Source organism: Scaptodrosophila lebanonensis, unplaced genomic scaffold, assembly GCF_003285725.1.
Source record: "Scaptodrosophila lebanonensis strain 11010-0011.00,11010-0021.00 unplaced genomic scaffold, SlebRS2 tig00000113-arrow-arrow-pilon, whole genome shotgun sequence".
NCBI lineage: Eukaryota > Metazoa > Arthropoda > Insecta > Diptera > Drosophilidae > Scaptodrosophila > Scaptodrosophila lebanonensis.
Window position 1 is genome coordinate 273334 of NW_022060575.1, and position 26470 is coordinate 299803.

General features: G+C 38.5%; 3 protein-coding genes and 2 non-coding genes across 5 annotated transcripts; 3 read left to right on the plus strand and 2 right to left on the minus strand.

The window, feature by feature from the left end:
• The first annotated feature begins 210 nt into the window (after positions 1-210).
• On the plus strand, positions 211-1869 carry LOC115628279 (60S ribosomal protein L28). The gene is made up of 4 exons (XM_030524308.1): positions 211-238; positions 1016-1115; positions 1298-1540; positions 1731-1869. The coding sequence occupies exons 2-4, from the start codon at positions 1023-1025 to the stop codon at positions 1803-1805; spliced, it is 411 nt and encodes a 136-aa protein (XP_030380168.1). The 5' UTR covers positions 211-238; positions 1016-1022; the 3' UTR covers positions 1806-1869.
• LOC115628447 lies at positions 662-735 on the plus strand. The gene has a single exon (XR_003995798.1). It is a non-coding gene; the product is annotated as a small nucleolar RNA CD11 (small nucleolar RNA).
• On the plus strand, positions 881-952 carry LOC115628448. The gene has a single exon (XR_003995799.1). It is a non-coding gene; the product is annotated as a small nucleolar RNA CD11 (small nucleolar RNA).
• Positions 1870-2019: 150 nt separating the features above from the next.
• Positions 2020-4871, minus strand: LOC115628384 (fork head domain-containing protein FD2). The gene is made up of 3 exons (XM_030524468.1): positions 4507-4871; positions 2592-2838; positions 2020-2526 (listed from the first exon to the last, which is right to left on the minus strand). The coding sequence occupies exons 1-3, from the start codon at positions 4869-4871 to the stop codon at positions 2020-2022; spliced, it is 1119 nt and encodes a 372-aa protein (XP_030380328.1).
• Positions 4872-24572: 19701 nt separating this feature from the next.
• LOC115628342 (MIT domain-containing protein 1) lies at positions 24573-25774 on the minus strand. Its single transcript, XM_030524406.1, has 3 exons — positions 25337-25774; positions 25074-25273; positions 24573-25002 (listed from the first exon to the last, which is right to left on the minus strand). The coding sequence occupies exons 1-3, from the start codon at positions 25700-25702 to the stop codon at positions 24849-24851; spliced, it is 720 nt and encodes a 239-aa protein (XP_030380266.1). The 5' UTR covers positions 25703-25774; the 3' UTR covers positions 24573-24848.
• Positions 25775-26470: the final 696 nt, after the last annotated feature.

Here is a 26470-nt window from a genome sequence, read left to right on the forward strand (position 1 = left end):
ATGCTGTTATATCATCGACATTGACAAACATTTATTATTTTGAATAATCATGATACTTGCTACACTATTTAGGTCCTATTTTTTAACAAATAGTAAGTCGTATGTTTACTATATATGTTTTGGATACACTGTCACAAAAATACTAAACCGAAGCAACCGTGCGTAAATAATCGCAGCCAACTTCACTTTTTGCTGCAGCTGCTACAGCTCTTTCCTGCTGAATTTTCGTCGTGAAGAGGTAGGCATTTTGTAGCGTGTCTTGAATTGGTTAAGTTATAGCTTCTTAGGTTGTGTGCGTAGGTTCAATATGTTAAACTTTTCACTGACTGGTATTACCGTGCCACATGTTCGGGTAGCAGTGGACGCAATTATGAATTATTTTGGAGGTAAATTTGCAGTTGCAGTTTGTTGCGGCACACGTGCACGGTGACAGCGGAGAGTAAAAATGTTTTTAAATGATTTATACAATATGCGGATCTGTGAAGAAATAAAATATGTAATACCCTGAAACTACTAGCAGAAAATCAGATAAAGGCAAGCCAGTGGCTGATTCAAGAACTAATAAAGTTTCTTTTCATTTCACGCTTGTGGCTGGTGCATTTTTGGTGTCTTTTCTCCATACCGAAGGTAAGCACATGTGTTTGTCGCAGAATTATTTTTCTGTTTTCCATGATGATTGAATTGGCGGAAGAGTTCTTGAAGACTATATTCATCACCCAAGACTGAAAACAAAAAAGCAGAATCTGAGATATGGTAGCCTGTTTTTCCTTTCACGTTTAACAAATTTTCTTTCCTTTTCATGTTTGCGGTTGGTGCTTTTGTTGTATCTTGTGGCCACACCAAAGGTGAGCACATGTGATTGTCTAAGAATTACTTCTTCGTTTTTCATGATGATTGATTTGACGGAAGAGTTCTTGAAGACTATATTCATCACCCAAGGCTGAAAACAAAACAAAAACTGCCATAAGCGCCATTTCTATACAGTCGGATATTAATGGAATTACATTTTTTGCAGACGTAAGATGGCTACCTCTTCGCACCTAAATTGGTTGATCATTCGCAATAATAACGCTTTCTTGCTTAAGAAGCGTGATGTGAAGAAACCCTTCAGCACAGTAAGTTCACAAATATGTCTTACATACATTGTACATACTTAATGATGTTTCCAACTTATAAACTTTCACAATGATATTTGAATACAACTTGATAGTAAACTAATTCTGAACAAGTCGGCTGCATCATTGTAAAATTTCAAGTCCGAAGTATCTCCGTATAACGTTTTTTTATATCTCTGCAGGAGCCCAGCAACTTGACCAATGTCAGCTCGTACCGATACAGCGGCATTGTGCACAAGAAAACTGTCGGTGTTGTGCCCGCTGCCGATAAGAAAGGCTTCACAGTTGTCCTGAAGAAGGGCAAATATGTCCAGCGTCCTGCTAAAAATACCGTGCGCGTTAACTTCAAGGCTGGACCCAGACGCTCTCTGAAGAAGTTGAAAAACTTGTTGACCGGCTCCAAGTACCGCAAGGACCTGACACAGGTACATGTTCTAGTAACTTCGCTTAATAATAGCGTTTCTCCTGTTATGATGATATTCATTTTTTATGCTACAACTACCAAGATCGCAGAATGATCGTGTTGAAAATCTTGTCTGATGTTCCAATATAACTATGTCATTTATGTAGGTGTAAACAAACGATAGTAATGAAAACTTTATGGTCTCATTTCAGGCTGCCCTCCGCCGTGCGTCAGCTGTTCTACGTTCCCAGAAGCCCACCCAAGTTAAGGCCAAGAAGCCCGAATAAATGCAACGTAGGGATATGTGGAACCGTTTTCTATTAAAAGAATAAAGAAAAACCTAAAATCGAATTCAATGAGCATCTTTTTTGCTAGTCGTAAACACTGTTTAATCTTGATCACTAGACTTCAAGGCTTGCTAAGCTATCTGATAAATTGCATGCAAACATCTGTATGTATTTTTTTCAAGACAGTTTTATTCCTAGCTACAAAAATCTGCGGTTATGGTTTTCCAATAATATTCTCAATTGTGAACAAAGTTGACTTCGTTCGATTGTTTGCTTTAGGTGGCGTAGGTGTGTCGTTAAACAGATCATGTAATCCCTTAAAGGCATCGGTTGGGGATGGTTGTTGATCGTATGCCTCCCGTTTTCTCCGGTTTGGCGGCGGTGAGAAAGCACTTGGGGAATGTAGTTCTTCGTGCAGCGGGTTTTCCGTGGCGTTCTCGGCTATGTTTGGACAAGTACTGTCGGCTGAGTTTGCAATAGATGGGTCCTTAGGGATAGTGACGCTGTTGCTGTTTAAATTTCTTGTGCCATCTCGCGTGTCATTGCTGAACAGATTGTTAAAGCCAAATGACACGGATAAATACTGACGATGTAGTTCTGTAATACGATCGGAATAATTCGGTCTCGATGTAGATCCGCTGTCATTGCAAAATAATTCGAAATCGGCCAGTGAATCGGTTGCCAATCTCGGCTCGCCATTATCATTATTGCTAGTTCCCTCCTGTTGGAATAAATAATCAGTATACAGTTTTAACCTTTTATATTGCGAAACTATACCTTTGTCACATCCCGATCGTAGCGACCGGCACTGGAGCAATGTCGTTGTCGTCTGGTGCGGCGTCGTCGGTAGTTCCCCTGCTCGAACATATCGCTTGCAGATGCGTCCAACATCCAGTAACTGCCCTTACCAGCGCCATCGTTATCGTCAATAGTATTCTTGTCGCGTGGCACCTTCACAAAGCAATCGTTCAACGACAGATTGTGTCTAATGGAGTTCTGCCAGCCTTGTTTGTTTTCCCGATAGTAGGGAAATCTGAATGGATCAATAGGAATACTTTGGTTAATTTTAAATGTGCATACGTATTCAGAGCTTGCGAACGCCAAAATGTCCTGTTGGTTTTTTATATTTTAGAGCACTTCTCTTAGGAGAAGTGTTGAACTAAAAACAAAAGAATATATATATATAAGCACAATTTCAATAAAATCGGTTCATTTGGTCGATTACATATATTTAAGGATCAACAGTTTAACTTGAGCGTGGCCGAAATCACCGTTATAATTTAATAATCACAAATTGGTTTGGATAATTTACTTTCAGAAGTGTTCAGTATTGTGCGTGTTCCCCTATTCGGCTCGTTTTTTCGTATTCAAAATCATAATAGACTTCTCTATTTCTAGGGCTCGTGCTGTAACCTAAAAAGTCAATATATGGTTGCATATATTGGATATATTAAAAATGTTCGATAAATTGTTGGTTATGCAAAAACTATGTACTTGTAAAAATTTAGACATTATTATAGTTTTAATGAGGTCGCTTTTAATAATTTATTTACCAGTTGCATTAGGTTAGTTCAAAATATGTTTGCATTGAGAGATTACAAGTATATAAACATTTTTAAGCTTTTCTTTTTTTTACTATATTTTGACTTTATATGAGTATAGTCTGCCTGATTGGTATGAATTTGAAAATTGATTTTGAGCCAACTTTGCAATAAGCCAATCGAAATGTAAATTTAAACTCTTTTTCTTGTCTGTCTGTTCGTCAGGAATGCGTAACGTGAAGAAGGAAGAGAGACTGAATATTTATAGAAACATTAAAAAGTAACTTATTTTATTAAAGAGTAAGTTATAGGCGGAAGACTGTTTATTTAACATATGAACAATATCGAAATGGCGAACGTGAAAATGTTAAAGAACGTACATACATATAGCTCAAGCTTTTAGCCGATATTGAATTTTTGAAGACACGCTACAACATGTTCAAGCAAGACCAAATGCAATAGCCTACAAAAGTATCTCTCGCATTCTAAGTAACGCACTTCATCATTTTCCAACACAAGACATGGATAATGCTAAGTGTTTAGTCTAGATATAAGCCGAATAAATTTTGAAGACTCTACGACATGTTCAAGCAAGACTAAATGCAATAGTCTACAAAAGTATCTCTCGCATTCGTATATCCCTTGACTTGACTGAGACACTCTGAATTAAGAGCTAGAGAAACTTGTCATGATCTCGTACTCTCTACTCATACCACACTCAAATGTATGACGAATAAATATTTGTTTAAAATTAATAAATCATAATAATTCTTTACAACGTTAAAATCGGAACGAAAAACGAAATCAAAGTGTCATACTTTTTGGGCTGTTAATGCATTTTTCGCATTTCAAATAATTTGTTAAATATTTTAGTAGCTAGTAAAAGATGACATGCATATACTCGTATGTATGGAAATATGTATAATTATCGTGTAATGATCCAATGAGCTCGATTTTTGTGAAATTTAAAATGCTATTTTTATAAGTATGTTTGTGGATAAATACATAGGATTATTTAACAAAAACAAAACTTCGAGTTCGATTTTCTATTGCTCATTAACTGGAAGTTGTGTGCCAATTAGGTGTTATGTTTATATTTTATATTTTATATATATATTTTTTTTAATATGGATTCATTATAAAGTCCTCTATTCACTTACTTATCCATAATGAATTTGTAGATTCCGCTCAGAGTTAGACGTTGATTGGGCGCACTGCTAATGGCCATGGCAATGAGTGCTATATAGGAGAACGGCGGTTTCTCGGGCCGATGTGTGTTGTGCAGGAATGAGATGGGCAGAGTCCAGAGTCCATTGTTATGCAGACCTAGAAAATTATCCATGCCCTGGTAGTAGAAAGCAGAAGGAAATCCCGTACACGCCAGGCTATCGATATTCACGGCTCCGACGGCATTCGCAAACAACGGATTACAACGCATATAGTCCGGAGACCCGATCAACGAGTTCACCAGTTCATCAGTGTCTTGCTGTGACGAGGGACTAGCGTAGCAAGATGTTGGTAGCATAGTAGTTATTATATTATTTATTGAAATTCCAATTTTATTGTTCTTTGTTTGTGTTACAACTTTTGCGCAATAACTTGTTATTGAAATTTTACAAGGATATGAATCCTTAAATTCTGGATTTATCACTTCACTTTGATTCTTAATTAATAGCGGTAAACGATTTTTAACGGCACTTATGAAAGTTCTCCGAACTTCGGTTTGCTGCACGCGTGCTGGCTGCGTCCACCAAGAAGTCCGATCGAGAAATAAATCGAATTTGTGGGCTGGCTGTTCGGGTAGAGCATTTGTAAATCATGTGTGCATGTGTGTGTGTGTGTATGGGGAGAGCGTATTGGACTAAAAATACATACATACATATGCATGTATGTACATACCAATCTGCATACACATCTACTTGTACATACATTCAGAAATGTAGGTGTATGTAGATCTTTTTCCTAGAGAGAGCGTGCGTCTGTGCAGCCTGTAGACTGTCAGGAGCTTGATTCCCATAGTATTTATTGCTTGTTTATACAATAATATGTGCTTAATCAGCATCAGCAATAGGATTTGTTAAGAATGGTGTCTGTCAAGCTATATATTTCTAATTTAATGCATATTTGAGTCAGTTGCGGAAAAATCCGGCTACATATTAAATAAACACTTGACGCCCATCAAAGCCAATAATTCACAAAAAGGATCAAGTCTTGACCTCATTTATTATGAGATCATCACTTATAAAAAATTGTAGATGACAGTGCAGCGGCTTCATTGGTGCATTGCAATCAGGGGCGTCTCTCTTCTGAATACGCGGCATACTCATCCAATGTTTGTTTAAATATAAATAACCATATGCTCGAGGCATGAGCATGAGCGGCTGGAGATCTCTTCTCACCGTTTCTCTCATTTGTTTGAATATTTCTTAAAGGGGCGGAGCCTAAGCGGCTTTGTGGGTGTATTTAGTATTGTGCTGGAATCATTTTTAAAATAATAATCCAACAAATCAAAAACGCGCAAAAATGTTTGCACATAGTCAGGAAAATTCCAACTATAACGAAGCGTACGAGTATATACATAACTGATACAGCAATTTATTATTCAAATTAACAAATAATCGTTTTACAACTGTTTAAGAAATGTGGAAAATATTTGAAAGTTTATGTTTTATGGCAACTGCCTGACAGATACTATTAATTAATTATTATAATTATAATAAACATTTTCGACCAAGACAGATTAGATGAACAATATAGTTGCTTCTAAGTAAATAAATATTGGCTTATCAGTGCCGCGAAGCTGGTCACGACTGATTTAATAGCCATTGCTGTATAAATTCATTATGTATTTAACAGATATATGGATTTTATAAAACTTGCCAGCACTAATATAATACAAGTATGTATAACCCCAGTTGCCGTTGTCTAAATGTAGAGAATGTATGCAAAATAAAATACTAGGTTGTTTTTTAAAAATACAAATGCAATAATTATTTTAATTTTTTTCCCTTCTTCAAATATTTCTAATAAAAAAACCTCATATTATTTTATGCGTTTATAATTAGGATTAGTCTAATACTAAGGCAAATGTCCGGATTACAAATCTGAACAGTAAAGTTTTTCCAGTTTTCGCGAACTATTACGTTAGATAGGATTAATTGGAAAGGCAGACATAACATTGATAAGTAGACGCGAAGGCTCAACTGGAATTCCCAGACTTCTTTGTAGAGGTCTCTCAGTGCTGATGTTCGTGCGACTACTTCCGTTACTTACTAGTAACTCTAACTACCCTATTAAGCCAGGATTTTGATGTCCAGACTCAAGGGCGTAGGCAGCTTTTGCCAAAGGGGGCCCAAAAAATTTAAATTTTGATTAAATGTCCAGACGTATCATTATGTTTTATGGAACAGAATTTCACTGTAAAACGTTTTAAACGTAAACTTAGTCATAGAATCACTTAGAGTTGACTAAGAATTGTAAAAAATATGAGGTATTCGAAATATTCAGTATTTAGATAATAACCGAGCTAAACATTTTTCTTCTTCGGCACGGAACCTATGTATATACATATGTATCTTACCATATCTTTAGAAAGAAGCAATCTTATGCCACAAAAACCAATTGAAATCAAATCATTGTCAAATCAAAATAATAGCATTACATTGTGGGACTTGACATCAATGTTCGTTAAAAGGATAATGCAAAGTTTAAAATTAAAACAGACAGATGGACGGACAACCGATCAAGCTGTGTTACAAGCTTATAGTACATATCAACACTAGTATACCCTCACACTCATGAAAATGTACAGTTCGCATTAAAAAACAAGGATATACAAATATTTAGACACGCAGAAAAATCGATATAAATTGTTTTATAATTAAATATGAATAATGTATAATTTATAAATAATAAAAACACTTGTATTACCTTAGTTTAGTAAAAAGTTACGTTATGGCATTAAGCTGTACACAATTGTTGTTTAGCTTGTTTTATTTCTTACTTTTGTTTAATTGAATAGAAAAGACATTAAGATATTTTTGCCTCACTTGTAAATTCATAATGTTTTTAAGTAAAGTGAATAATTTGAATTGGATTAAAAATAGGCCATAAACACAGAAAGTAGTAAAAAAAAAGTTTAAAAGTTTGAAAAGAACCATTGATCACATTTATTGTCTAGCTCTACAAACCAGCTTTTCTATGACAAACTTTAAAAACATGTCCACATACATGTAAGCCGGAATAGGAGTTCACTGATACCAGATCTGACTTATCTGTGCAGCATTATACGACCGTTATAATGATCTGTGGCTCTGCTATCTTAAACGGAAGACTATTTTCTATTTTACGACTTTTCACAGCTAGTCAAGTGCGGCATTTGCACGACGATTTTGATTTTTCAAGAAACGAAACGAAAGTCTTTGCCATATCTTAAAAGGTCGTAAAACATTTTTGTATACATTCGAGTATACAGGACTATGCAGACGTAGTTTTACGACCGATGAGAGAGCACAGAACGGTTCTGTTTTAACAGACTAAATATCTTAAGTAGAAAGCAGAGATCATTTTAAAGAAATAAAAACAATAAATAGAAGCCAATTGAAAATGCAAGTACTGAACAGTACGTTGAGCAATTTCTTATACGATCCCGCAGACAAAAACAGACACACATATATAGTATGAGTGTATGAGTATGTAAAATCCACATGTGTAATTGACGAGCAGATACAAAGGATTTTTCACGCTCTCACTCTGTCTCTTTAGGTTTTACGATCGTTTACCGCTGGAAAAATGGGTCATAAAACAATGGGTTATCCTAGGCTTGCAGCCGCCATGTGAAGTGGTCGTCTAGTCGTTTTCTAATCAGCACCATTATAAAATGAACGTGCCCTGTGAGCCGATTTCTAATGCCGCATATGTCGCTCCCGATCCGAAGATGTTGTGTTTTTGTTGCTTATTTTTAGACCTATACGAAGAATAGTATTGGAAACAAATATTGTTTTTTATTGCCGGTCTGTAGCACGCAAAAAGCAAACATATACAAAAACTCTAAAACAACAATGTTTTATTTAGTTTTGACTAATCGTCACGTTAAGCCATAAAACGCCCATAGACTTGTTTATTTTATTCTGTGGCAATATCGGTTTGCCAAGCCTCCTTCAGAACAGAGAAACAAAAATTAGAATAATAAGAGTTGTTCACAAATTATAGTTTAGTGCCCGACCTACTCGTGTCACCACTGATTTATGTATCACGCGGTAGGGGGAGTAGGAGTGGGAGTGGGACTGGGAGTAGGAGTATTTGATGCACTCAACACCTACTCAAAATTCTGGGATCTTCACTCAACGGATGCTCCTTTGTACAAATCAATGGCGATGCTGAGATGCAGTTGCTTTTAAATCAAAACAACAAATCATCGATCAGTTGTAATTCGTGCGTGTTGCGGTCTGATCGACGAGATCTGTCGGTTTGTTCAATTGTCAAAATTGAAGGGTGTCTGAACGGCCATAACAGCTACAAGAGCTGCGGAGCTACTTATGTACATACATACTTGTATGTATATACTAGCTATATAGTAGTGCCTATTTATAGGCGTCATAAAATGCAACACAGACAATTAGCTGCGTGCTCTTGTTTGACAACAAATACAAGGAACGGGACGACTATGGCGTTACACATCATTGACAGCAAATTATCCACATTACCTGAAGTGTCAGATTGGGGGCGCGGGCGCCCATTAGCTATTCCGGTGACGTGAACGTGACCTTTGGTGGCCATTAAATGGCACACTTTCACTCAAAGCGCTTGTGTAGCCGGAAATTTATGCGATTTTTGACACTAGTTGCGTGGCCATTCGGGAGGCTGAAAGAATACAAAAACAAAAAAATAATAAAAGGCGCTACGGAAGCTCACAATGCGTGGCAGGGCGGAGCGGTAGCGGGTGGGTAGGGGAGGGGTGTGAGCGGCACTGAGACTTTTTGTTTTCCTCTGGATCGGATTTTCCAGAATGAATCTCAAATAAATGAATGAATTTTGCACACGTTTTAGTGCCAAATTAGCGGCTAGTGAACAAAATTAAACAGTTTCACTTCACAGGTTTAAAAACAATAAACTTTAAACAACTTTGAGGCATTTGTTGCATGTTTGTTTATTTGTTTAAATTTAGAATATCGACCACATTAAAATACTCGTACCAATATGTGTACAAAACAGCTTCAAAGATCTCAAGTGGCCGCAAAGGAAGAGCCATTAAAGATATTTTCGAGATGTATTATGGCCAAGCATTGTTAACTGTCCCCCACCTGCCTCCACCCACCCACCAACCAACCACATCCATCCTCAACGGGCTCAGTACCTCAGAACTGCCGTTTGACCCCGCGGGTAATTTGCACTTCAAAGAGCGCCTGCAATGCGTATTACATACATACATACGAGTATGTGTGTGTGTGTGTGTGTGTGTGTGTGTGTTTATTCCAAAGATTGGGCCAGCTGGTTGCGGTGCTCGAGAGCGTGGGGGCCACGGCATCAATGGACTGGCACGGTGCTGCTTAAAGATGTATGGGATTTATGAGTTACAGGGTGCGTGCGCGCCCAGCGCCCTGCCGCGCCGGCTTTATTAATCCCATTTAACTAAATTGTTGATCGCCAGCGATTATACAAGTACATAGTGCAATACTAGTAGTATAAAGTACGCGAACACAATCGTTAATGTCTTCCTTCATTATTACAAGTAGGTACAAATTTTCTTGCTAAATGCACATAATTTCCGAATCATATCTAATACTTGTAGAAAGAGCCAGCCGCGAAGTTGAGAAATGTAACGCAATAAAATTGTGTTTGATTAATGTTTAAAGTTGTTTGAATAAAATACTTTCAGCAATAGTTTTTGGTTCTAAGAATTGTTTAAAATAAACATACATAAACGAATATGTGAAATGGTCAATATGGTCCAAATTATTCTCATTTTGAACCCATGTATAAATTAGTATGTATTGCCTGCTCAGAATCCAATGTCGGTAGCGATTGACTAACTTCTTTCTGAAAAGACTGGATAAGTACGGCCTGATGGGCCTTATTTAAAGATCAGGCAATAGAAAGAGGTCAATGGGTGCCAAATCTGAGCCTCTAGATATGAAGAGGTTTCTCACTGTTTACTCTCGTTGTAAATTGTTTTTTTATTTTGTTATGACTTTGGCAAACAAATGGTTGTGATAGGTTGACGAGTTTCCAGGGGGAAACCCAAAAAAATAATAGACTACCAATTTATTGGAATAAATTTTGTTGACTTTAACATACCTTGGAAGACCCGCAAAATCTATATGCATTCAGTTTCTCGATCGTACTAATATTTGCAATATTTGTCAATATACTTGTAATTTCTTTGCACAGACAAGACACTTCTCAGAAGTAATCGAGCTATGTAATTGTATTACAATATGACTAAATTAAAAAAAAAAAAAAAATTGGGTTGAAGGCGGTAACAACGGTAAAGATGAAGGCCTGATAATCAAAGTAATACAATTTTTGTGAAACAAAAGCTGCAAGTCACTGAAAGCATCACGAATTGCGCTCAATTGACAAAATGTCGTGAAGAGCCTTAAAGAGCCCTTGTAGGCAGGAACTGGAATTATTTTCAATTATGTGACTCCATTTGTGAAAATTTTAAATCTTTTGCCAATTCGAATTAGGCCTAAGTATAAATGTGATCTACGTCCCATTAAAACTGTTGCTATTAAAAAATAAAATAATAAACAATTATCATTGGCTTAAAAATTTATAACTTTATCCTAATAATTTTAATTAACCATTACTACTAAAGCTATGTTTACTTAAATATATAAAACAGATTGACGTCCTGTTAAATATTTTCTATTTTGGCATATGAGTTGAAGGTCAAAAACTGGTGGAGGATAAAAAGAGGAATCGTCTTCAATATTAAATAATTAATAATTATTTTATGCATGCATTTTAAATAAGTTCTTCCATTTACTTGCATTGATACGTTTCCCATTTTATAAATTAGGATTGTCATCTTATCTTATATTTGAACCAAAAAGATGAATATAGATGAATTTTAGTCTTACTCCTAAACTGAGATTAGCTATTAGCGCCCTTAGGAGACTCCCCAATATATTTTCCAATCCAAATAATAAGGCTTCCTCCTGATGTATCAACTTTTTCTTAGTCGTACCATCTCCATATTGTGTTTGAAATAAACGCAGCATCATCATAAAAAAGACACCAGACTATTCTCCGCAGGCTGTTCTCTGGACACCTATCTTTTCATATAAGCATCAGCCTTATTTTCGAATGCAGAATTTTCATACGAAAAGGGAAATATTGGATAGCCTAGACTTGTCCTTACAAGTTAATTATTCTGATGACTCGATGCAATATTATACCTAAAAGAGCTTTAAAGATTTTTGTTTGACTCTAGCTCTTTTATAGTACCTTCCGAGATCTGAGTGCTCATACGGTCAGGCACTGACCCGTCTAAATAGACTTTCTCATTAAACTGATTAGGCGAACTTAAAACGTAACGTTTAAAGGATTGTTTCCAAGATACCCTTGTGTGCTTCGGGTGCAGGGTATAATCAGCATTCCACTAAATTGGCGACGGTTGGCAGCGTGTCTTTATAAAAGTGAAAATTATCTGCACACTTGACTCCATCAATAGATAGCAGAGGCATTTGTTTTGACGGCAGCTGTCGATGAATGAGGTGACAGCTACTTTCAATTTGATGCGTTATTAAAAGCAGGCAATGGCAACCCATCGATGTAACACCCACCCGAATTCCGTCCAGGTGTGCCAGGGAGAGGGGCAGAGAGCTGCGAGTAAATGGAAGGACGCTTTGGCACAGACATTGTGGCGTCGATTGCCGAGGAAGCTGACTCTCCCACTCCTCTGTCTCCGTGCGGCAATATTATGGCAGAGACAACGAATTGTTTATTTTCATGTGAAAGTCAGCATGGGCGGTATTTAGGAAGGGGGTGGGGGTGGTGGTGGGGGTGGTTGCCCAGCACTTGGCAATCGCAATGTGTTTATGTATTTCTGTATGTTTGTATGCAAACTTCATGCAGTGCCAGTCCCCCAACAGTCCAACCGACCAGCCAGCCGCTTATACCGCCCTGCTGTCTGGCTGGGCGGGAACACACGCATATCGACAGAGGCAGTGCCAGTGGCAGCAGCAGCAGCAGCAGCAGCAGCGGCAGCGGCAGCGGTGCAACAAAGGCGGCTGCACGCTGCACGTGTAAACAACACAAGACTCCTGCCCTCCGGTTGCGTTCTCCACAAGTGACGAAATAAAAGGGCACACACATACACACATACATAGCATTTTTTATGAATGCCGAGGCCGGGGACTGCGCTGTCGCCTGGCATGGGCTGGGCCGTGCCGGGCCGGGCCGGGCGAGGCACGGGCACGGCAGACAGAGTGGCGTCAAAAGTTGCCGAGTTGTCGAGCAGCCGAGCTGCCGGGCTTGTTGTTGGATTTTTTTTTTTTTTTTTTTATAAAAACAACGGCAGCATCAGCCAAAACCACTTGGCACGAGGTGCAGGCTACATTGTAAATAGTTCACCACACACAACCACGCGTACTCTAACATACATACATATATATGTACACTTACATGTACATATACATAGGTATGTATATGTATACATACTCATGTCAGGGAAGTTTGATATGTGGTTTGGCAGCACTACCATAATATCAGTTTGTAGTTGCTGATTTAATTTAAGACCTAGAAACTTCAACTTTCCTCCACTGCCCGACTTTCACCTGCCGTTTGGGTGGTCCAGAGACGAAATCGGAGATGGATTGCCAAAGCTACACTCAGAGAAAGTTAAAAAAGAAAATCGCTCCAACAACGCGTTCGGTTCTAGAATCCACAAAAAGGGCACCATGGGTTTTATAACTCGGTCTCCTAATCCCAGTTACCGAAGAAGAAGAAGGAAAAGTTCAGCTGAAATGGATAGACGTCTTAGCTTTTCAAAAAATGAACGAATTTACCCAATCACTAGCACGCATATTTTTGGATATTACATTTCAAGGCCCACTATTAAAAAATTTTTTTTTTCTTTTATTAATTTTTTTCTTCTGTGGAATAGGCCTGCAGATTAGGCCTTAACACGACAGATAGACATTTATTAGATATGAGACCACTCTTCCAGAATTTTTAAAACTGGAGTACTTTTAAAATCATGCTTTATGCGATGAAACAAACATTATGGGATTCATGTTAGCTTGTTGAGCTATTGGCCCGTACAAAAAATGAAATCCATTTGTTTGAATTCTTTTTGCTTCCTATCTACATAATTGGAAAAATAATAAAATAACAACTTCTTACAGTATTTGGGATTATAGCTGATCTCGCCTGTCCTACTTTCCAGCTATATGTTGTGCCCTAAACTTGTACATAAATACGATCAGTCCAAGTGTATGCCAAAAAAGGAGTTCAAATATTTAATTTCTTAGGCAACGGTTGGATTTAAACTGAAGATGCAGAACGTCACGTAATAAGCAAACTAATCAAAATCCCATGTCTCAAAAAGTGCCTTATAATATTGATTTATAAAACCAGCTTCGACATCAAACACTGATCACACGATGGCCGTATGTTGAACCGAACAGTAACTAAAAAGTTTAATTTTTTATCCAAAATTACATTCATAAGCCTTAAAACTGCAGTCCGAAGAAAACTACTAACAGGGAGTTTGTGTCGAAATTTAAATCTCAATGTTGCAAGAATGATAAGAAAAAATCATTTAATCATTTAAATTAGTCATATGTTGAAGCTTGGTTTGATTTTTCGATAAATATTGAAATTAAATGACATTATATTATTTGTCTTAATGGTGCTTCACACTGAAAGACATAAAATAGACATAAAAGATTTTGGTTTTAATCTGTTTTAATGGGACTGCAAATGAATTCCACTGGAGTATGGAATGAATTACCTTCTTAAACGTCCTTTTCTTTTTTTCCGCGTGCATGGCTTTAACGATTTGTTATTGCAGCGTGTTGTACCTGGAAATGGTAGCCACAATTAGCGGAGCAGTGCGCCGAAGTCATCAAATTGTTGTGACTCTGGCCATGCACGGTGTTTACAAGCAAATACGCCACATCATCAACATCAACAAGAAGTTGCAGCAACAAAACGATGGCGAGGGGCAGAAGGCAAGGGCGTAGGCAGCTTTTACCAAAGGGTAATGCACGATGCATCTAAAAAATAACTCATGCATATGATCAATGAAAAAACTTCAACAAATCCAACTCAGATCCATTTTAAGGCGAAAAAATGCGTCATAATAATGAACGTGTGGTCGACTTTATATGGCAGAATTTTTTCTAGGGGGGGCAACGGCCTGTCCCCCCTGCTTACGCCCTTGGCAGAGGGGCAACAAGTATGGGGCTAGAGTCTGAGACTGCGGGTGAACTATGGAATTTATAGTTTTGTGGCATTTTGTTTCAACATCTTGTTAAGCGTTGGACTGTCTTGGATGCTGAACTCCGGATTAGGGGCAGTGGCTGCAAGACAAGGGCATAGATACATTCACACACACACATGCACACATACATGGACAAACAAAATGATGGGCACAAAAGGCGGCACAAGACAATAAGTAGGAATTCACTTTGATCTTTTCGCACTTTTAAATGTTTGGGAAATCTGTGTAAAGGCATGAATCGGTTTTCAGAGAACCAATAAAAAATTAATGGCAAACGCGGCAGTATGTTGTTATTGCTGTTCCCCACGTTATTGTTGTTGTTTCTGTTGCTCTACTATTTGTTTTTTAAATTTTCTGTTTGATAAAGCGCAGCAAAAACAAAATGGGTGGCAAAAATGCTCATACACACTCCCACATATAGTACTCGTATACTACAGACAAGAACATACTATACTCGTACGTACATACATACATACATATGTACATATGTATGTACGTGCAACTAGTCCGCTGGTTGTTGAAATCAAAGCGAAATCGATGGTGGGCCAACTTCCTCCACGACTTTCTGCTATCAATCATTTTAAATTGTGATTTACAATTGATTGAGGTCTGGTGGCGGGGGAACGCTGCCTAATAATTGCCAGTCCGTTGGATTACTTATATGCCCTTTGCCCAATTGCAGATTAATGCCGCCTCCCCGTCTTCTGCTGCCCAATATGGCCCGTCGTCGTCTTAGACAGTTTTGTGCATTTGGAGGAAGAAGAAGGCAGTCAGGGAGCTTGACAGCTATTCTGGAGGCGCTGGAGGCACTGCAGGCGCATTTCCAGGTGTCAAGATACTTCACGGTGATTAGATAAGCATTTTGGGGAAATGTGTTAAGCTTTGTTTGCGTTTTGTTTTGCGCTCCCGCCTTTAAGGCAAACTTTGCTTACGTCCAACTGCAGGCGGACAAAAAAAAAAAAGAAAGTAGAGGGAGGAACGTAAATGGCATTTTTATTGAGCCATTAAAATTTTGGCCTGATGCGTTTGCTGTACTGTGCGGTGGCGACTTGTTCAAGTATCTGAAACTGCTTCTGCTCCTGTCTGTCCTATTTCTTCTTCTTGTCTTCTTCTTAGCCATCGTGTGCCCATATCTGGCGGCTCAGTGTGTAAACTTGCCAACTCCAACTGCCACGGCCCTTACATTTTGATTAACGTGCAAATTCTTTGGCTTTCGGTTTTTTTCTTGTGTTTTTTTTTTTGCCGGTGCTGCCCACAAAATCCCACCTAAGGGGATAAACTTGTGAAATATTTTCGGATTTGTGCGGCTTATGGGCGCTTGATGCACGACCAAGGGCGCAAAAAAAAGAATGTTGTAGGTGATTAGGCAGCAATCCATATTTCGCGGCCACAACTGCGGCCATTGCCGGAGATTTATGTTTACCGAAAGTATTTGTTTGTTGTTAGAGCTCATTAGCTCATTAGCAGGTTGAAATTTAAAATACAAATAAATGTTCAAAACGCTGGACAGCATTTTAATTTGGAACAACCTACTCTTACTGCTCTTACCTACTCCACCCCGGATTTAAAGCAGTCTTATCAGAGGGGGGGGAGGGGGAGTCTGACTGAGACCCCGCCTCAAGCGAATCACACATCACACACATGCATATAAATATGCGGCAAGTGCTCTGTCATTACGACGCACCTTTTTGCACGCATACGGCTTAGGCTATAACTTTGAGCCCCGAAAGTGCGAATACGTGAGTTCTGCAAGTTATGTGCGCGTAAGTGAATGAAATTACCGTAAGGCATTTAACCGATGCGCTTTGTAAAAGAAAAGGCGCCAAGAATAGATACATAAATGACAATGTGCCACAAGCCGGGGACTGTGCCAGCATTCAGCATTCAGCATCAGCATCTAGAATCCAACACCCTTGCCAGCGCAGTCAGGCAGTCAGTCAGCCAGTCAGCCAGTCCCACAAACCGTTTAAAGGCGCAGCACTGAGCACTTGGCATAAAAATGCTGGCGCGCTTATCGTTTTGACAAGAATATCTGCGCTTTCTAAATGCCGACGACGACGACGAAAACGACAACGGCAATGGGAACGACTTCGTCGTCGTCGTCGTCGTCGTCGTCGCCATCGTTTATGACGGTGTGCCCTTACGATTGGGTTTTCCACCCCCACCCCCTCCCCCAACAGCACCAACCGCCCAAAGTCAAACCCTCCGATGGTTGTCGCCTGCCGTAAAAACGTGCTGTGCCTGCCTGGTTGTTACTTTAATGGCTTTTACTCCCCACGAATTCAGTCGTCAAGCGAATTATGGAAGCTGCTCCTTCAGCTTCTGCTTATGCTTCTGCTTCTGCTCCAGCTTCTGTCTCAGCTTCAGGCTTAGCTTTGTTTTCCAGCACTTTCGCGTGCCTGCGTGTGTATTTAATAGTCTGTGGTTTGACATTGACTGCCTTGCTTATAGTCGTACTATATAATATACCTGGTATATACATTATACTTGTATACGAGTTTGTATGTACATCTCCACCTTTACCTTCAGCCTCTTTGCGCATTAATATGTCTTTAGTTATGCTTAATTTGGTGAAAGGGCTGCCAACGCTGCTGCCACAAAGATTATGACCTACTTACCTTCTTACTTACTATTTACCTGCCCCCACCTGCTCGCGCCCCTGTCATCTCATTCGACTATCGTGTCAACTTTTAATTACTCAAATTACAATTTCGCTTCTTGTGCTGCAATTGTGGGCAAATTTAATATAGTCGCGCCGCTCATTACACTGCTCTACAAAGCCATAAACAATTTTATTAGCAACGAGCTAAGCAGTTATCTTCGTCTGTGCCTTCCAACAACGTCATTCCTCCATGGACATGGGCCGAAAACTAAACTATTTGTCCAACTGTCCTATAATTTTTTATTCGAAAGTACTATTTTTTTACTTTTCAGTTGGTTATTAGTGGTCGCCTTTCTCACGAGTGATGCTAGATCAGATAACAACATTGCCAATATATGTATATATATATATATATGCAGTTTTGGTTACTGGTCGATCTTTACATATTTTCTGAGTGAAATCTTCAACTCTGTCAGGAATAGCTAAAGAAATAGACAGAGGCACATCGCGATTTGGTTGCTTCTTCTTTTTACTAAGGCGGATGTGGGCTCGTGGCGGACTTTGTATCATCTTCATAAAAAATAATAATGGTATAGTAAAAGGGTTCTGATTTCGGATATTCTGCATTTTCAAAGCTTCAAGAAGCTCGAACTTCACTAACAACGGTTCAAATTAAAATTCAATTAAACATTCAATTAAATTAATTAATATCATACTTCTTTAAATCCCTAAGTAAAACCTTGCTGAAAAGCATAATCTATTTCATCTTTGTATAAGAATATCATTACCTTGTGGTAAACTCTCATTAATCGGTTTTCATGCTTAAAAAATGGTAAGCATTTCGTTATGAAATCAAATCCGATCGTCGCCAAATATTGGGTTGGTACCAAAATACTTTAAAGTTTATAAACCATTCGTAATTATTTCATATTTTACTCCCAGTTTCCTGAAAACGCAACATACTATACATATATAAGTATTTTTAAATAGAGAACGGAAGGAACCAAACAAATTTTAAATATATTCATAAACATGTCTTTGATAAACAAATCATTTATAATTTTTGGAACAAGATTCGTACACGACTCCCAGAAGAATAAATTATGAAAATTACTCTTCTGCAAACGACAAGATCAACTTTAAATCTGAGGTTGAATCATTCATAATACTATTATTAAATACATACTAATAAAATGTTTTTCTTTTTATTTTTTTTTTATTTATTTAGGTCAACAAACATTGACAGTGTTTTCGTTTAATTTTTCTATCTATGCTTCTCTAACCGTAACAATATTAATCTTGTGTATTAATATTTACAGACGTTTTATCATTATAAAGTGGTATTGAATCCCACAGCATAGCAATAGATATATTTATTTATAACGAAACTTTTAGTAGAGCATAGTATGTATAGTATGCATTTCAATTTTACTAAATGAATAGTAATTATAATAATGAATCTGGTTTGTTGGAGAAATTTTCTTACCGACCAGGTGGGCTTCGATTCAACTCACAAATTGTCTTTTCCATTTATTTTTGATGTCAATATGTTACAAATAACATTACAGTTTGGCATTTATATATACATACAAGTATATATTTTAAGACTGCTTATGGGACGATTCGATTCAAAAAGAAAAAAGACAAAACTTATACATACAAGTTATTTGAAACACTTTAATATAAATAGAAAAGAATGGAAAATATTGAAAAGGAATTAAATTACAAAAAGTAGAAAATAAAAGAGAAATTTAGAGAGTAAATAGTCCCCAAGTCGATGGGGAAAGATTTAAAAGTCCGTCCGACAAACTAGCCCCGAGTCATAGGTGAGATGTACAAGGATTCTCTCGGAAATAGCAGAAGGGATGTGCTTCCAGTAAAGAGAGGATGAATTCGATTGCTTTTGTTTGGGAATTGTCCAGGCAATAATGTTAGCCTCAGGTAGATAACGCACTTTTTCATATATTTTTCAAATGAAGATAAAATCGCATTTACTTGTACAAGATAAAGAGTATTTTAGCTTCATCGGCTTCGGTTGGCTCTTGATGTTGTTGTTGCTTGTTGTAACGAATCTGCTGTTGCTCAGTGTTATTAATCCGGGAGACTTACTTGTCAGTGCTGTCAGCTTGGTCATTAAGCAGTGAGCCACTTTAAAGCGTCTTACATGGGACTAACCATTGGCCTTGGCAGTTGGCAACGCAAAAAGCGTCGTTTGACCAGCCCTTTAATGGGCTCGATGGGGGAGCAGGAGCATTAGGTGCGCATTAGATTGACGTCGATTATGCATTAATGCGGCGCGCACTATAAATAACGCGCCTTTGCTAGATCCTTGGCGTGACGTCTATAGCCTAATGAACGGTGTTGAGTATTATACTGATGCCTGTGCCTATGGCTATGGCTATGGCTTGGGCTGTGGATGCCTGCCTCGGCCAGAATGGCATACGTTCCACGTCCCATGGTTGCCATCGCTCGCTTCGAATTTGTGCTGACATTGATTGATTATAAATCGGCATACATTGCAAATATATATGTATGAATATGTGCATGTATATATAAACACAAGTATATATAGAAAGCGCACAATAACAAAATGGCTATTGTTGTTAGTGGTGCTGGTGGTGGTGGTGGTGCTCTGCTGCTCTGCTTATCCTTTGTCAGTTGTTGTTGTAGCTCTTGTAGCATTTGCTGCGGTTGCCTTTGTTTGGTTTGTGACAGCTTTTAATCTCGCACGGGGCGGCGACAGCAACAACTGCTAAAGTGCCTGCCATATTTGAAAATCACTTTACTTCATATTTGGGGCTGCTGGGTATCCTCTATACAGATATGTATGTACATATGTATGTACATAGTCGTATATGTGTAGATATTTTCTATAGCAGTTGTCATTCAGTTTCGTTTTCTAATGGCCGGCCGAACCTTAATGATGCGGTTGCCCTTTATTGGGCAAGTAAGCGGAGTGATGCGGTCACTGGCTCAAGAAGCAGCAGCAGCTGCCGGAGAAGTGGCTAAAGGAACATCATTAACATGACACACCCACACACACACACACACATACACGCATATCGGCACAGTTCTCCATCGCTCTCTTGCCGCTAAATGTCACCAAGGACTACCTACTGGGACACGAAGGCTAACCACAAAGCCGGTATGGAGATACTATTCTATAAATATTCGGTTTAGAATGAGTGGACAACTGGGACAGATCCACTTCCATTTCATGGCCTAATATGTTCTACACAGCTGATAGTAGCCGCTATTGTATTGGGTCGTTCACTAAGTAATTTCGTTTTTTTTAAATTTAAATACGATTTTTTTATTGTGTAAAACATTTTATGAAATTTTATATTCCCTATATTGATCCAATACCTTTTTCATCTTTCGGGCAAGATATTGATTTCACGTCCATAAAATGTTTTATCCTTGCAGGCAAAAAACTGGTCCAAGTGGTTTCTGACGTCCTGATTTGAGGTGAAGCTTCTGTCATCCAAATAATGTAACTACATTTTTTACAAAAAAGCCTTATTACTATATATCAGCTGTTCAAATACAGGGTGCGCCAGGGTGTGCCTTTTATGTCGGTATGTAAATATTGAATAACTGTGTCATTAGTGAACCGATTGACTTGAATAGACCAATGTTTAAAAATTAGTCGGAAGAAATTGTACAGAACCAAATTAAATAAAAATATCTCATACTTGAAAATCGGTTGTTTATTTTCAAATATATTCAATGTTTACATACCGACATAAAAGATGGCGCACCCTGTATAGAACGGTCAAGTGGTTAAAAGTGAAGTTGGCTGCGAAAAAATTCAACAAGATCAGCTGTTGTCATCAAACGAAATTACTTACTGAACGACCCAATAGGTAGCTTGTGATTTCTAAATACTGCTAGACGGGTAGAAAGACAAAGGTTAGTTTTTATGCCAGCGTACCTGCGACTCTGCGATTCTGATTCTCTGGCCCCAAGTCTCTCGAACACAATTAGCTATCGCTATAATATGAAATCGAACATGTGATTTGGACTTTTCAGCATGTACGATAGTTGTTGTAGTAGACTCAGTCACACCGTTTTGATTTCAATTCTTTTGCACATCGCAGTTGAGTTGACTTTATGTTATGCTGTCTGGCATATATAGGTTGCTTGGCGCCATTTTACGTAGCAAAACAAAAGTTATGGCCTAATTTTCAACCCCCACACGGAGCCTCAGGCCAAGCGATGTCGTAACAAGTGGGACATTCGCTATGGAATTGCTAATATTGTATGTAGTTTTGTTGTTGCTGATGTTCTCGATGATGGTGCTGGCAGCAATAAAGACAAGAAAAAGAATGAGAGAACAAGAAAAACTTCGATAGGCCGAGGCTGAGGTTAAGGCTTAGCCCACCCCTTCCCAGAAGCCACGCGCACACATAATAATACGATATATGTATGTATTTGTATGTTTGCCCATCAACTTGCTACCATTTCTCTATGATAATTTTAAGCAACAGCAACAATAAACAACAACAACAACAATAGAAGCAGCAACAACACCAGCAATAACGAGGACCAAAGGCAAAGTCAATTACGTGGCGCTTTCTCAAATCTTTGCTTCGACAATTGTACGGGTAAGTATGTTAGTCTGCTTTTTGGGGGCGTGGGGTTATTTGCAGCCATTGGAAATTAATACATACACATACTTATGCATACATACATACATACATATGTACATGTCTACAAATTCTTCCTAATGTGGGTAGATGTGTGTGCGTGTGTGTGCCTGTGTGCCTGTGTGCGTGTGTATTCATCTCGTAAAATGTAATGTTATATGTGCTGAGCCTAAAACATTTCGCTTAGCATGTACTACTCATAATAGAAGGCAGGCAGCATCCTGTTTAGTTTCTTATGGATGTGTTTGCAGGGATACAGTAAAGTCAGCTTATAATGTACCAAATATGAGTATTTTATAAGTTCATAAGTTCAGTTCTGATTTAGGTCTGAGCCTCTTCGTAGAGCTAAAAGGATTCTTAGAAATTTAAAAGGACTAAGTCGGATTTTTGGACTAGAGTATGTGTTGAAGGGATTTGAAACTGTTGTTGAAAAACTATAATCGCCTCTTTGTCTTAAAGCCCATTTTTAAAAGGCTCTTCTAAATTTTCGTCTAAAATTGCAAACGATTGATTTGTTTATAGGTTACAGATACCACCAAACTTGATAGAAGAGATTTATAGACTATATTTTTTTCTTCGTCTTTATCCCAAGTATAACTTAATAATATTATAAGGGTGATGGTATTATTTAATCAACGTGGGAGAGGTGAGAGCTGTGCGCGATCTTCCGTCCTGATGAATGTAATTAAGTCAATAATTAGTCGTTCAGTGCGTATTAAAAGCAATTTCTGAAGAAGATCAACAGCGGCAGTAATACGCTCAGGTTATACAGAGGGACGTAAAAGAAATTGGGCTTCATGGGCCGCATGGGCTCGCGATGTCGATAAAGTAAAGCTGATATTGAACTAACTTACAATATAGTATTTAGTAATTCTAAAATATTGCAATATAGAAAGGTATGCATGCTACTTCAATTTCCAGCACCATCGGATTTTTTTTTGTTGCAAAACAAACATTTTTTAACCACTTTATTATTCTCTGGCAAAAAGGTCACTTTGGTCAGAAACATCAATCTCAATCGATCCCATTTGTTTTGTTTTGACTGTATTTTGACTGGAATGGGGTGCCATGGGCTCGGAAATAGCTACAGGCAAAAGAAATTAGTTATGGTATTGGCATGAGTTGGTTTGGGGTTGTTTTGTCTGATTTGGAATTGCAAGAACAAATAGTATTCCCTTTGCAGAACAGAGTATAAATGGGGAGCTTGAGGAACTGGCAAGTTTAATTGTTGAGCAAATAAGCTAAAATGATGCGTTTTTGGTAATTGCGAATTTTTTCTTTGCGGAAAAAACTGTCCGCTAATAGCTTTTTCGAGCGAACAGAGTGTTGGGATGGAGGGAGGGGGCTTTTAAGTTCATCGTAAGTTCATCCGCAAGGCCACTAGAATCCTTCTCCATTCCCCTCAAAAGTTCGGCCCATTCGAAGAAAGCCGTTGCTCTTGTTGCTTGTTTAGAATACCCAAGCAATGAATAGCCAGCTTAAGCCAGTTGCAGCCAGTCGTGTTAAACCCGAAATTAGGGGTAGTTGAAATGGGGGGTGGGGAACTGCCGGAAGGCAGGCGAAGGATGGTGGGCGGTGTCGCATTAGTGAGCGTGCTGCTCTGCCCTTCTTACGCGCCATAAAATTTAAAGCGAGCGAGCAAAGCATTTTAGCTCTGGTGCAATTTATTAGCCAGGCTCATCATGGCACATTTTCTTCCTTCTGCGTAACAATTGCCTTCATCTGTTGATAAATCCTTGTGGCATGGCTTCAAGTAAATTGAAAATAAATTGTGCTCCAAAAAAGGTGGACTATGTGCAGAGTACTGGGCCACAGTTCTAATTATCCACGCACATGTCTTTCGCATCATTATATCCATTGAGACATTGAGCCTGGAGAGCTTTAAGCCCAGCCTTCTCGCCTGCCTGACGCTGTGGCGTGGCTGCTAACGTCAGCATTAAGTACGACAATGGAGAGCGATCTGCGTACCTCAGGCGCGCTTCCGTTTCTGTCTTTTATGCAACTGCATTGGCCACATGCTGGGTACGGCATTCAAAACAGCATCCACAGCCAGCTCACCAGCTGTGCTGCCTCCGAAATGGCGTGAAAGTTATGAATTTTAAATATGCAGTCTCTGTTCTCGGTCGTTCCGTTCAACATTTTGTTGCCAAAGAGAGGAGAGAAGACATTCACATACACATAATACAGATTCACAGCAACGCCCATGCGAAAACGTTCTCGTTCTCCATATATTTGTGCAGTGGCATCTTGATGGCAGATTTATAGCCACAAATCTGCAACTGCGGGCTCGGTCTCGGCTTTTAAACGCGTGCGGTCACTAATTTAAGTTAGGAACGGATTTTCCCAAAAAAATACTCGCATTACGTACTATTTAAAGGTAGAAAAAATATTTTTATTGGCATGTCGAAAGTTTTGGAAAAATTACTAACAAGCTGGAGGTAATAGCAAAACATTGTACGTTGCTCAATTGTAAGAAATTACAGTGCTTTGTGAATAGCTTGTGATGAACTTAAGTACAAATACTTAAATTTTATAAAGTTTTTATTAAAAAATTAAATCGATAACACTTTGTAAAATCGCTGATTGCTTGACTGATGGTTGCATGGAGGGCAACACCGTGTATTTTCAATGGGATGCGCAACATATTTTTTAAAAAATTAATTGTTATGGGAAAGTTCTTTAGATTAGCTCTAAAAATGAGTAATAAAGTTTTATTTTATGAATACTAAAAAATGTATGTAAAAAATTGCAGCATGAGTAAACTTGTTTGATCTGAAAATTGTAAATTAGCAATAGCACTCAACTCGACGTATTGTCATTCCGCCAAATATCCACATCTGTCTGTAAACACCTTCTAAACTTGTAATTTACCAAACCGATTGAGTACATGGGGTTAGAAGCTTTGTAAAAGTGCAATCCACGTCCAATTTTGATAATGAATCCGTTGCTTAAGCTGAAAGAAATTAATATCAGGGAACAGATAAGATATTCGCACGGTGAGGTTATGAGTCAACGAACGCTTACTAAATTTTTCGATCGTGTAACGTGTCCTCGTACTTGACACAGAATGTAATATTACGATTCTTTAAGTCCGACCGTATTTGACCAAAATTCGTTTTTTGTTGTTCAATGTCTTTGGGATCTTCCTTGGTGACCAGTCGAAAGTATTTTAAATTCGAACAGTTGGTCGCAGCTAGCTCCAAAAAACGTACAAGATTTTGATACTGAGAAAATGAACATGAAGAATTTACATAAGCGTACGAGAAATTAATTATATTTACAATTACCTGATAGTTTAGAGTCACGTAGGGCTCCTCTATTAAGATCTCCACTGTTTTTTCATTCATATACGTGCCGAACAGCTGATCGTAATCATACCCAAAATCGTCTTCTTCAATCGATATGTGTCGCACCACCTGGCCGAGCATCAGTTTTCCATTGATACGTGCCTTGATAGCTTCGGCCCGTTCCACATATTCGTTTATCCTTTTGTAATACGACTTACGTTTTGCCTCATCTTTCTCTCCCGACACGAAGCTCATGAGCTTTTCTATACCATCTTGGTAGAGTGTCTGGGCCTCCAGAATACGTCCCAATTGATCGCACTCTACTGCCCGTATTAACAGTTCCTTGGCTTGAATAGCGTCAGACATATCATTGTCTTCCTGATTGTTTCTTGGATACAACAAATTCTAGCGTTGCCCGCTTCACTTGCGCTTGTATACAAAAGAAGAACTGGAATTTGCTGACATCAGCTGTATGGCGCAGAGTTGCAATAGCGAGCGATAGTTATGAAGAAGCGCTGACCGTTACCATTTGAATATGAATTCTCATCCAAATCGAATGAGGACGAATGTGAGGATGCGAATGGCGTATGGCATGGAATTGATATTGCCATAAATATTCACTTTCCGTTTTACGACCCCTACAACCAATTACCTGAAAATGAAAACGTTTTATCGCCAGCCAGCAGCAAGCAGTTGATTTTGGGCGCCCTTGCGATTTGTGTCGCCACATCCTATGGTTTGACTTCTCAAGTTGACTCGCTGTCTTCACTGCCCATAAAGAAATTGAATTTTACTAAGCCAAATATTAATTTGTATTTCCAATTTCTTGAGTATTGGCTGGCAACGGAAATTGCAGGTGATTGCCTGTTGACCTCAAAGGATAGAGTCGAGGTTGCAAGTGGGGGTGGCAGATGCGAGGGTGATGGTGTGCGTATCCCATGTCAATTCGTAACGGTTTACGCTTCGGTTGCCTTGCGTGTGCTGGCTCTTGCAAAGGCCAAAAGCTGCCTGGTATTTTTATTTGTGTCATAAATTTTAAGCCATAGGGAGTTGGTGATGGACATGACGTCAGCGACTGCTTATCAGTTGAACGCATATTAATACATATATGAAACAGCAAATGTTTAAAATAAA

Bases quoted from the DNA above. Each gene is read 5' to 3' on its own strand.
- LOC115628279 (XM_030524308.1), top strand. From the start codon at position 1,023: ATGGCTACCTCTTCGCACCTAAATTGGTTGATCATTCGCAATAATAAC. The intron at 1,116-1,297 runs GTAAGTTCACAA...ATATCTCTGCAG, and splicing joins TGAAGAAACCCTTCAGCACA to GAGCCCAGCAACTTGACCAA. The intron at 1,541-1,730 runs GTACATGTTCTA...GTCTCATTTCAG, and splicing joins ACCGCAAGGACCTGACACAG to GCTGCCCTCCGCCGTGCGTC.
- LOC115628384 (XM_030524468.1), bottom strand. From the start codon at position 4,871: ATGCTACCAACATCTTGCTACGCTAGTCCCTCGTCACAGCAAGACACT. The intron at 2,839-4,506 runs GTAAGTGAATAG...TGATCCATTCAG, and splicing joins TACAAATTCATTATGGATAA to ATTTCCCTACTATCGGGAAA. The intron at 2,527-2,591 runs GTGACAAAGGTA...TTATTCCAACAG, and splicing joins CCGGTCGCTACGATCGGGAT to GAGGGAACTAGCAATAATGA.
- LOC115628342 (XM_030524406.1), bottom strand. From the start codon at position 25,702: ATGTCTGACGCTATTCAAGCCAAGGAACTGTTAATACGGGCAGTAGAG. The intron at 25,274-25,336 runs GTAATTGTAAAT...TCATTTTCTCAG, and splicing joins ACGTGACTCTAAACTATCAG to TATCAAAATCTTGTACGTTT. The intron at 25,003-25,073 runs GTAAGCGTTCGT...AATTTCTTTCAG, and splicing joins TTACACGATCGAAAAATTTA to CTTAAGCAACGGATTCATTA.